Source organism: Panthera onca, chromosome D4, assembly GCF_046562875.1.
Source record: "Panthera onca isolate mPanOnc1 chromosome D4, mPanOnc1 haplotype 2, whole genome shotgun sequence".
NCBI lineage: Eukaryota > Metazoa > Chordata > Mammalia > Carnivora > Felidae > Panthera > Panthera onca.
This window is the reverse complement of record NC_138351.1, coordinates 42,121,976-42,134,255: the sequence shown is the minus strand read 5'-3', so window position 1 is coordinate 42,134,255 and position 12,280 is coordinate 42,121,976. Positions and strand designations below refer to the sequence as shown.

Genomic DNA, 12,280 nt, shown 5'->3' with positions numbered 1-12,280 from the left:
TCAGAAAAGAATTAATGAGAGGCACAGGTTTTAATTTTTAATTACCGTGGATTTGGATAGATGATACACGTTTCTATTCAGGAGTATTGTTGATTCAATATCCCATAGTACATTCAAATCTGGCAGCTAGGTTTTTCCAGATTGGTTATAAATTTACTTCTCTACCCCCATATATGCATTCATACACAAGTACACACACACACACACACACACACACACACACACCATATATATGGTATCTGTTATGTGTACGTTACTGACATTCTGGACAGTATAATTTGAGAGTGTGTGTGTGTGTGTGTGTGTGTCGAGTGGCAGAGGTGAGCAAGAAAATAAAGACAAAACCTAATCTGAAATGGAGCCTCAATTCCATTTCACCTAAAATATTGCAGTTAATTAATTATCAAGTATTTTGTTTAAGTTTAAAATGGTTCTATTCAAAACTGATTCAATATTGCACTTCTCATGTAACCTATGGCTTAATTCACTATATTCAATTTTGACTACTGTATTCTGATTTTCTAATTTGGGCATGAACATTTTTTTAAAGTTATCTCCCTATATATCAAAGTCAATGTTAAAACCTCAAAACACTTTTTCTTTAAAATGTTTTTAACTTTAATTTTTATGAGTCAAACATTGCATTAAGTGGGCATTAGAACAAGAGGGACATGAGAAAGGAAATGCCCAGCAAGACTTACTTTCTCTCACTTGCATTTACTTAACTGTGTTTGATGAATTTAGTGTCTTTGGTGGTTGCATGGTAGTGTTCTTTTTTTTAATTGAAATATAATTGACATCAGTAAAATTTTTATTAAAGAAACAGAAAAGGAATGGTGTCCACTTTAGTCCAGTTACAGCACTTCCACTCAGCATGTCAAGGAGTTAATATTGGTTTTATGACCTCCCCTACCCAAGGCTTCATTACTTTTTGCTTTTAAGAAGAATCTTAGTTTTCAAAAGGCGTTTGGTAAACTCGTAGTGTGGAGGGAATAGTAAAGAGTACAGAGATTCAGAGGAAGCTGTTGTAATTCCAAGCACACCCCAAGTTATAGGACTAGTTCATGTCTTAATTATATAGCATTTCCATGTACCACACTGTGGTATTAATAGGGTCAGAATTACCCTTTGCTGTATCACCAGTGTCTTTTCTTAAATATTCAGTTATGTGCTTCCAGTCTTGGGATCATTGTGTTTTCTTTTCCTCAGTGTATTTTGGGAAAAGCTTCTTTAAGACTTGTGCATATTATTGATTGAAGGCCAATAAAAGTACTTTCAAGTGTCTCCTATGTGCAGAGTATTCTCCTTTACTGCAGGAGACTGGAGATTGAATGAGATTTAATTTGTGTTCTTGTTGAAAGTGACTATCTTGGGGTTACATTTTGGACTCATCTCTTAGTGAGTGCTACTGTACTCATTAATTAATACCAGATCCCTACCTAGTAAGACCAGATCCTTACCCTTTCTACCTAGGAACTCATCTTCTCTCTCCATCCCAGTGACTTTTTTTTTTCTGTAAGAGGAATTTGTATCTGAATATAGGCATCCCTATCTAATCAAAGCAAGTAGAAAGAAATTTCATACTCTGTATGTTCTTATATAACAAGTTCTAATACAATATATATTTTTGTTGATGATTATTTCTCTTTTCTGGAGATGAATATTCATAATAAGTCTGTTTCTAGAGAAACCATCTCTGTCTCTGGAGAGCACAAAATTGGTTCCTTCATAGATGCCTCCTTCCACTTACTACATACACCTTGGACACTGCTTTCTCTACTAGGGGTCCTTGTCCTATTTCCAGCACTTCCTGGCTTTCCTCCCATTTTAGGATCCTGTTCTCTTCATCTGACAATCGGTAGGCATGAGTTCTTTCTGTGTCTCTTCCATCTTCCCTTTCTTTTTGCCCTTTTAATTTTGCTGATCCAAATAAACTTGCAAGTTGCTGTTAACGCTAGGTCTTTGTATCTCCTCATGAGGACAGTGTTTTATGACAATTAATGGTTTGGATCGACTGATTCCAGAGTCCAACAATAGGTCTTTGTTAAGCTGCCTTTTGTCTACTCTGTAGAGACTGAACCTAACCTCTTGAGGGACAGGATCAGTACTCTCTAAAGAATATGTCTGTCTTCTTTCTCCCCTCCTCTCGCTTTTCCTCTTTCTGCCCTTGTAATACTGTGTGAGTTTGTTAGAAAATCTCCAACCCCACTATCATGAGAGTGAATGAGCAGACTTTCCAAAGCCTGTTCTTCCCTGTTCTTCCCATCCCCACTTCAAGTGTTTTGCATATGATATTTAGGACAATTATTAAACAAAAATGAAATAGATTAAGAAATGAGCATAAAAGAATCAATTCTCTTGAACTGTGGTTGCATAATGGAAATCGACTACCATGAATGAACCCATGTACTGAAGTTATGAACAGCAGAGCTAATGCACTGCCATGAGTTCATCTTTATTATTGCATTACACCTGAATCAATTGATAAAGTAGCCTTTTTTTTTTAAGCAAGGGATAGCTCTTAATTGAATAAAAGTCAATGTAATTATATTAGCAGAGGCCAACAGTACTGCTGACAGCGGAAAAGGGACACTCTTGAACGGAGTGCCAGAGCTAGTCTACACATTTCTGCACATCGTTTGGTTGACAGATATTGAGGGCTGGTACATCATCTAATTAGATTACAGATTTCTATTGCTGTAAGTGAGAAATGAAGAGAAACTTCTCTTCCTGGTAACATATCAGTAGAGATGTGTAATTCACAAGTCATCTTAGGAAAGAAGTGTCCATCTGGGTGATCAGTGTGTCCTTTTGTTAATGTTAATTTATTCTTATTCAGTGTGTCTGGATGTGACTGCTGTGTGTCTGGCTGCTGTTTTCTCAGCAGTGAATCTAGGAAGTGGTAACTGCAGATGTGTGAGAAGCAACAGAGTTCTAGATTACAATCATCGCAAAATGTGTGCTTGTGAAATTAAAGTGGGGAGGGTGTTAAAAATAATAAGCAGGGGTAGGATTTCATGGGCCACTTATGGTTGGCAGATTTTTTTATCGACAGGGTTATTTTACGTAGTGTAACTCTGTTTCCACATTCTTACAACTCTGGGGGGGTGTCACACCCGCATGTCAGGGTAGGCATTTCCTGCACTTTGTTTATTTGGCACCCTGCACTTGGAGTCATCTGCCATCTGACACCAAGGAAACGGGAGCAACAGTGTCAGAGCAGGGACTGCGGGGACAGCTTCTGTTTATCACTCACGTATTTGCACACTGCATGCATCTGAGTAGAACTCATTTATAGATGATGATGGTGCTGTGAATTTGGTTTATCTCAATTCAATTCATGATTTTTGGATGGTACAGCTGATCTGAAAATCATCAAGACCGCATATGAGATGATCGCTTATGACAGAAATGATTTTGTGATCAGAACATTTTAAATCCCTATTTTATTGTGTAAGTTTTTTTTAAACCAGATGTCTAGAATGTGAATTTGTTTTCTCTCTCTCTCTCTTTCTCTCTCTTTTTCTCTGTCTCTCATTCTTGCTTTCTTTTGTGATCGATTTAGCAAAAGATTAGAAAGCTGATCTTATTATCACAAGGTAAGCTCAGCCTTCCTAAGTGCAGTGTGGAGAGGGCTGCTGCCCCTCTGCCCCTTAACACCCAGAGTGCTAAATATTGTCTTGTGTGGAAAGGTGGAGAAGTCTTTCCTACCTTTCTTGTCTCTGAGGCACATACCTCTCAACCATCTCTAAGAAATTAGCCATGCTTGTCACCAAATGGAGTGACTCATTTTGGTCTTTCATACATTTTAATTATAATCAGGAGGTCTGTTGAATGTTATACTGGCCATTCTAGGTCATTTCTATTATCACAATTACTTCTTCAAGATGGAGAGCTTCCGCCATTCCCGAGAAGCTTTTATGTATCTGTGTATTTACTTATTGGTTTATTTTTTTTTTTGGAAGGGTAGCCTTCAATTTAGGTACTTGTCAAATATGTGAGAATTGCAGGTGGAGAGAGGTATATGCCCAAGGGCACTTTAAAAATAAATGGGGGGTGTAAATACAAAGGCAATGTTTTCAGAGAGATAATAACATATCAGGCTTTGTAAATCATGACATCCGGATCTATGGATGCTGTGGGACAAATCCTATTTTTTCTTTTTTTTTTGCACAAGCAAAGCATTTCGTAGAGTAAAAGTTTTGCTTGTCTTAGAAGTGCAGATTCCAGTTGTTAAAGTAGAGGGACTGTATATTGTGCTTAATTTGGGGGGTATTTATTGTGTGGGTGTTTTTTTTTGTCTCTTTGGGTTTTTTTCTGTTGTTAAGTGTGATGTTTTAAATGGTGGGTGGGTTTTATTTTAAAAAACAATTTCTGTTTTTCAGGTTTTGTTTTAAAGGATTACATTTTAAAACTCAAATTACTTGATGAAAGCATGTTCAACTCTAAAAGGCAGCAGTTTCTGAAAATTAAGTCTATTTTCCTATTAGATAAGTTGAGATCCCACATTATTCTGAGGAAAGGGATTTATGCTAGTCTGTAACCCTATTTCAAATTACTAATCTGTAAAACTAAATTTTTCCTACATAAAACTTGAAGTGTAGGAAGGTGAGGGGGAAAGATTTCATTATTTTTTGAAGTTAAATCGAAATTATCTAGACCATTTACTTTTTTTAAAAAATGATCTTTTTTATACCTCTAAATAAAGCGCTACAGGACAAAAAGAGCTTGTTTTGCTTTGTGGGGTTTTTTTTTAGGTGTAAATTCAAATTATTCAGTTTAGACAGCAGAAAGTTTCCATTCTTTTGTCCTATTTAATATATTCTGAAATCTCTGCCATGAGATTCTCTGCAGCTGATGCTGCTACCTAGTAAAGCTAAGAGAACTGTCATTGAGAAAAAGGTGCATGGGCTTGCATTCATCCTACCATTGAAGAATTTTACTCTTATAAAAATGATGTTAATGAAAAGTTCCCCTTATTGCACTCCCCACTACCACTTACTCCAAAATCCTGACGATGTAGGGAAATGTTTGCTTTTATAATGGTGTAATTAGCAATGAATGTGCTTATTTGATGCCTGGTGGAAGCTGAATCAATTTTAAAATGTTCTCCTTTTTCTCACCCCTCCCCACTCCCTCTACACCTACCCCCCCCCCCTTCCCTCTTGTTTTCCTAGACACAGTGCCAACATAAACCTGCATCGCAAACTGTTGACCAAAGAACTCGATGACATGGGCCTGGACTCAGCGCAGCCCTCTCTTAGCAAGGGCCTCCGGGATGAATTTTTGATGAAGATCTATGGTGCCCAGCACCCCTTGGGGCTCGATGTCAGGGAAGACGCCTCCTCTCCCGCAGGGACTGAAGACTCCCACCTGAACGGGTACGGGAGAGGCATGGCGGAGGACTACATGGTCCTTGACCTGAGCACCACCTCCAGCCTCCAGTCCAGCAGCAGCATCCATTCTTCCCGAGAATCCGACGCAGGCAGCGACGAGGGTATTCTTCTCGACGACATTGATGGAGCGAGTGACAGTGGGGAGTCAGCGCACAAGGCCGAGGCCCCTGCCCTCCCTGGCAGTCTAGGGGCTGAAGTTTCAGGATCTCTGATGTTCAACAGCTTGTCCGGGAGCAATGGTGGGATCATGTGCAACATTTGCCACAAAATGTACAGCAACAAGGGGACTCTGAGAGTGCACTACAAAACTGTGCATTTGCGAGAAATGCACAAGTGCAAAGTCCCTGGTTGCAATATGATGTTCTCCTCTGTGCGAAGCCGAAATCGGCACAGTCAGAACCCTAATCTCCACAAAAACATTCCCTTCACTTCAGTAGATTAGTCTCAGAATGGACACTACAAATGCCAGCTCTCACCAGATGGCCTACATGTTTGAACTGCCATAGTCAGTGTGTGCTTGTGTACCTGTGTGTGTGTGTATGTGTGTGTGTGTGTGTGTGTGTATACACATGTACGCCTCTGTGTCTACATACACACACACACACACACACACACACACACACATTTTCTTTTCTTTAGATATAAAAAGATAAACACTAGGTGCTTTTGAAATTGTTTTTCTTTTTCCTTTATAGTTTTGGGAAAGGGGTGGGATCTTTAATTTGGGCGTGAAAACAAAGTACCCTTAAAACACACATACACACACACACACATAAAGTGTGCAACCGGCCCAAATTCTGACAGAATAAGAATTCTTGGTCCTCTGCAAAGGGACAGTTTCTTGTACCCATGACTGTTGCCTGCAAAAAAATAAAAGGGAAAAAAAAAAGAAAAAAGAAACAAAAAAGGAACTTCTAATAGTTGTCTTTTGTGAACTTTAAGGTTTTGAGAGAATCTTCAATTAAAGCATGGCAGATTCACCTGTAAATATTTAGCCTTGAGAGGCCAATGATGTAAAGCAATTGTATTGATGGTTGTTTAACTCTTTTGTTTAATTTTTACAGTTACATCCAGCTGTTAGATATGCAGGAAAAAAAATAGTTTGCTGGCTAGCTCTTTTCATTTATGTTAGCATTAATGCACATTTCTTTAAAAAAAAAAAAACAACAAAAAAACCATGGTCTTGTTTTTACTACCTGCTAGATAGAGTGATAAGGAGGTGCTGGCATGCTTTACAGCACAGATCTGATTTTTGAAAATGTCCTGTACTAGTACATAAACCCAGTCATGCACTTTTTTTCATACACTACAAGGGGACGTGTAATATCCATGCTTCTTTTTTATCCTTAAACTATTGCCATACTTCAAGTAAGTGTCTTTTTTAAAAAAATTCACTTGTATAAAAATGGTCTGGTCAGTATAGGGCACAAATGCCAAACAAAAGTATTAGTGTTAACACAAAACTGCCAACTTTGCACAAGTTTCCAGAAAAGAAAATACAATTAGTCACTCAACATAACCACAGGCCAATTTGTCGGCCACCAGAAAACTGCTTTAAAAAAAAAACAAAAAAAAAAAACACTTGGTGATTCTTTCAAGTGCCGAATGTTATTAGAATCAACATTGCATCCTTCTTGCTTATATGTTAAGTTACATAAAAGGAAAACAAAATTATGTGGTGTGAAACAGCCAAGGCATTTATTCTTCAGAGGCAGGATAATATTTCAGGATACAAAAGCCCAAATTACTCACTATGGAACAAAGCTGAATGCAGTAACAGTGTTGAACACTCATTTGCAGGACCTACCCCTTCTCCTTTAAAAAGAAAGCAAAAGTCTGAACTGGGTTGGTCTGTTGTATGGCTGTGTAATTTGTTGCAAGTTCTGCAGTAGTCCTATGATTCAGGCCTGTCTGATAGACAAAATCAAAAGACGTTTCACAGCAGCAGTACTTGGAAGCTTTGAAAACATGTGCTGAACTTGAATTGAGCAACACTCCTTTCTGAAAAGCCAGACGAAGGGGGGTTTAAAATAGGATCTCTCACTGTTGAGTGTTTTGTGTTTCCCCACATGATTTGTCAGAGAGAAATGAAAGCAAGCCTGAAACCAAGCAATTGAGAGTGAGAAAGAGGGGGAGGCGATTCTCCAAACCTTTTTTGTTTTGTTTTGTTTTGTTTCCGATGTTTACACATGTTGCCTGAGCTGGTTAACCACATGGGCAGCCCTCAGCTACCACAACATACTCACTAAATGATGATATTTACTCAAGTTCAGTCTGCAGCCAAAACCATTAGGATGTGCACTGCAGACTGTGTTTTGTTGTTTTTTTTTTTCCTTTTTTTTTTTTAAGGTGGGGGTGGGAGGGGGGGAGACAGATAAACAAGGAATATTTTGTCTAACAGTACACAATAATTTAAAAGAGAATGTATTTCTTTTCTGCATTTAGTGGCCTCAAACATTTCTCTCCTCAGTCTAAAAGTTAGAAATGCCCCCCTTTGTTTTAACTTTGCATGTTGTTTCCATTTTTCATATGTTTTGTAATTATTTTTTCTATGTTCACATCAGCATTCACTTCCGTTAAATTTGCCAAAGGAAACTGTTAATATGTTTCTGTTGTTATTATTATTCCTGTAGGATTTATTGTACCTCACAGTATTTATTGTTTCCAAAAATAAGCATCATTAGTTGAGGATTCAGTATTTTTATTTGTAAAAATTTCAGAAACAATAGATTCTTAAAGATAAGCTAGACTTGTCTAGAAGCTTCATCTTCTCATCTCCTTCAGAGGATACTATGGGGTTCATTTAATTCACTTTGTTCTCCAGTGAGGAAAGACCAAAAGTATTTGCAGTACAAAAGAAACCATATCAAACACTATGTCTGTTAAATGACAAATGTTTACGGTAAAAAGCTGAGGAATTAGTAATAACCATTTTTGTTTTCTTGTACCTTTGAATTCCCCAAAGTCTTAATTGCTTTATTTTGGTGTTGTGTTAAATTGAATAGACAGAGATGTTTTCCTTTGTTTTATACCATATAAGACTATGTACAGTATGTTTGTGAAAAACTGAACTAGAATAATGAAAGTTTGTTTGCAAACATTTTGGTCCTCTTAGCGTTCTCTGTGTTGTGCTGTTGCCCCATTACGAAATGATTCGATTCGAAAGGGTGGAAAAAAAATGTTTTTAGTATCCCAACAAAAGATCATGGAAACACTAGCTGTTGGACTGTGGTAGGCTGAATTACACTTAGCTTTATGAAAATAACACACTTTTATTTCAGTGATTTTTAAAAGTTACACTGTTGGTTGAGATATTAGAACTCATCTTGTACAGAATCAGTGTTTAGTCTGTTTAATGTCAACTAAAAGGTCAAATAGTCCTAGTGAGTGAATTCTATAGCTGTCAGCAGGTCACATCAGTAGATGAACCAGGCTTAGAACAAATGTTTGTTACTTGCCACAAACTGGGCTAATGCAGAGAGCCAGTTGGAACAGTCCAGAAGTAATGAGATTCTCAAACTAGAATTTCCCTTGCTTGGAAATTTGAATGTGTTCACCTGCATTTTGTCAGAGAAATGGCAGTGAGTCCTGGGCAACTGGCTCTTTTTAAGTATCTCCCCTATTTGCTACTACTTTTGTGCCTCAAGTGCCCAGATGTTATGGTGGCCTTCTAAATGGGTGAATAACACTTTCCAATATAAAGCCTATTATTGCTTAAAAGGCATGGGGGAGTGGATGGAAGCGGTACATGAAATGTAAAATTATGAACCGCACAGAGGTTCCCGTCCCAAAGCGTTGCCTGTTCTTGGGTGTGCGCCCGAGTGCAATGTTTGGCTTAACTGTAAACCTCGTTAAGATGGTGACCCCAAGGCTTACTTGCAAACAGGAAGGAGAAAGCATTTTAATCACTGGGCCCATCATCGTTGTCTGCTCCTACTTGTTTGTTTTTTCATAGGAGTTTTCTTTTGTGAAACTGTTTCTTTCGAGCTGCATCCATCCTGTGCTAGCTGAAAATTAACAGTGATGCAGATTTTCATCGAAGCAGCTTTTTCCCATTTGATTAATTTTAACCACAGTTTTGTCACAGGTAGAAAATGAGGCAGTATTATTAATGTGCATGTTCACTAGCTGATGTTGAAACTTACTGTTTTGATCATTCTAAACTATGTTTTTGTACATATCAGAAAGGCTTAGTCTGCTTTAGGGAATATCTGCATGCTTATGGAGGGGGATGACAAAGAGCAAGAGAAAGGATAGATAATAAGTAATTTGGTTTTTAAAATGTGATTAAAAAGCTTGACATTCTTTGTTCTGCTACGAATTGTATTGAGATAAGTGAACCCAGTGTAACGCATCTCAGATCTTAGTCTAGCTGTCCAATTCAGCCTGATGGCTTTTGAAGGTTTGAAGGTATTAATGTTTTCCTTCTCAACGTGAAAAACATCTTTTTTGAAAACATATTTAGCACAATGGTGCCACTGTCCTTGTAGTGTGATTTCTTTGGTCATGAATTTCCAGGCCCTGCCAATAAGAGGAGAAAGACACTTAACTGGTTGATAGCCCTGTTAGTGTATACATTGCTCTTTAAAAAAAAAAAAAAAAAGCAGTTCTAAGAAGAGGCTGTTCTGGAGGCATTCTCCCCATTTTACTCAGGAGAACCCATGCCCTAGAGTGCCACCAGATAAAAAGTGACCTTTTGTTCCCCTTCCCATGTACACACCCCAGCTGTGTACCAAGCAAATGGGAAAATGAGAATGGAGGCCACTAAAACATAAAGAAGCCAGTAATCGGATTGAGGTGGACACACTACTTACTGCTAAGTGTTGACCTGAGCAGTCCCAGCTTGTACCTGGTGTGTTGGTGTTGGATTAGATTGGCTGTTAACAGAGTAAATAAAATTCAACTGTAATAAGACACACTAATCTGCTATCATAAACCAGTCATCCGGAAGAACCTTTCTTTTATCCTATGGATATACCTTTTTTCTTAACTTTTAAGCAATTAGAACAAATGTCATTTAAAAAAAAACTATTCGAATTAGAGGATGTTGCTATTTCTTCCCATTCTTTGATTTTTAATGGAAGGGGTCTAAGTGTGTAAGGAGGGCAATAAAAGGCAGGTACCAAAAAAGACTGGTGGGAATGAGTTTTTCCAAAAGCAGAGCAAGGGATACTGAGTAGGGGATAGGAACCTTCCCTGGTTGGGCGTAGCTGGGAAAGAAAATAATTAACTGGAAGTGTTTGTTCAAAAGAAAAGTCTGGTACAATTTTTCCCAGCAGTGGGTGAGAGCATCTCGATGCACTGCCCCGCAGAACGCCCTGTGACAGGTGCATCACTGCACCCCAGTCTGAGGAAGAGGGGAAAGCGAAGAAAACTCGTGGAATAACTGAGGATCCTTATGGGTCAGAAGAGCCAAGGGCAGCTGTGGGGCTTTTTTGTTTGTTTGTTTGTGGTTTTGTTTTTGGGTGGGAAGTGATGCTGGAGTCCCTTAGGAGAGCAAAAAGATGTGATGGGTCACCCAGGGTATAGAAAAAGCCAGTGGTCAAACTGAGCTCTTAAATGTCTTTTCTCCATCATTACTTTGCCTGCCCCTGTAGCCATGACTGTATTGCCACTTAGCTAAAGAATTCTTGATCAAAATGTGAGCTCATTTATCTTCCTATGAAGCATAAAAGTGGCTTTCCTGTTTGCATGTTTTCCCTCAAAGCTAAACCATGTACTAGTCTAGCTCATATTAATATTAAGACCATACCTTATTAAGACCATTCCCTATTGTTGGAGAGTTTCTCCCCAGAAATGGTAACTTTGGATTAGTATTAAGTAAATCCAGCTGCAAAACTGACAGTGAATTAGTCTGTCGTCTGCCCGAACATCCATCCTTCCTTGTGTCCTTTCATCATCCCCATTCTGTCCACATCTTGCACAAGATGATGCTTGTGCCCATGCGGCAATAACTGGACATGAAATACCATCTTTTGGCATTTGTTGAAAACTCCAAATGCCTAATAATGTTTTTTTTAATGAGCATTTTTACAAGTACACCAAATTGGATCAGCATTACTGTTCATTATAATGCTATATATATTTTGAAGCAACATACTATAGTTGTTATAAAACTATATTCTCTAAAGTGTTACCGTAAATTCATTTGACCTTTACTGCAAAAAAAAAAAAAAAAAATACCTTTTTTATATACAGTATCAAGACAAGGCTCAGTCTGTAACAAATAGTGGACCATTACAGAAGAGGAAAGGAAAAAGCTGGGACTGAGCAGTGAGAAGCTTCAGTTCAATTTCACCTCATATCTTTCTAATAACTTACTTGTCACTTTATTACCTTCCAGTAATGTGAATGCTGCTGACAAGACTGTCACACTAACAGCAGACAACACCCTCTCTGCTTCAGCCCCAGCTCTCCTGGCTACTTATTGCCCTGGCCCTGAAGGGACACAAACTAATAGTGTGCTTTCCAGTTCAGCACTTGGCCATCAAATATAAAAGGATGCGTAATTGCCTGTTTATCCCTTGTGAAGGGGAAATTGAGTACAAGGACTCCGCTTTCCCACTGAGTTCCCTGATGTACACACACGTTCACAGTTCTCCCTCTCTCTCCCTTTCTCTCTCTCTTCCTCACTCTCTCTTTCTCCACCCCTCCCTTCCTCCTTCTTTCCCTCTCCTCTTCTTACTTCTTGCTTCTCTCCCTCCCTCTCTGCCCTCCCAACACACAAGCAAACGCCTACTGAACTGCACCTTTGGTGAGCCCAAGGCTGCCTCTCGATGCCCTCTCCAGCTGTTAAGTGGACAGTAACAAGATGACTTCTTAAATAAAGGGTCAGTAGAGAGACCCTGTGACAGAATTCTTTGTGTCTTTAGAATCTTAGGTAT

The 12,280-nt window shown here is 38.6% G+C and overlaps 1 protein-coding gene across 13 annotated transcripts in view; it reads left to right on the top strand.

Annotated features, from left to right (window-relative positions):
- Nucleotides 1-11,591, top strand: part of BNC2 (basonuclin zinc finger protein 2) — a 433,693-nt gene extending 422,102 nt beyond the window's left edge. For 10 of the 13 annotated variants that reach the window (XM_060609708.3, XM_060609702.3, XM_078436773.2 and 7 more), the window contains one exon: nucleotides 5,178-11,591. In XM_060609708.3, the coding sequence (XP_060465691.1) occupies nucleotides 5,178-5,838 (661 nt within the window). In that variant the 3' untranslated portion in view covers nucleotides 5,839-11,591. Of the gene's footprint in view, nucleotides 1-3,565; nucleotides 3,600-5,177 lie in introns of all 13 variants that reach the window. The other 3 variants (XM_078436777.1, XM_078436775.2, XM_078436776.2) reach the window with 2 other exon arrangements.
- Nucleotides 11,592-12,280: the final 689 nt, after the last annotated feature.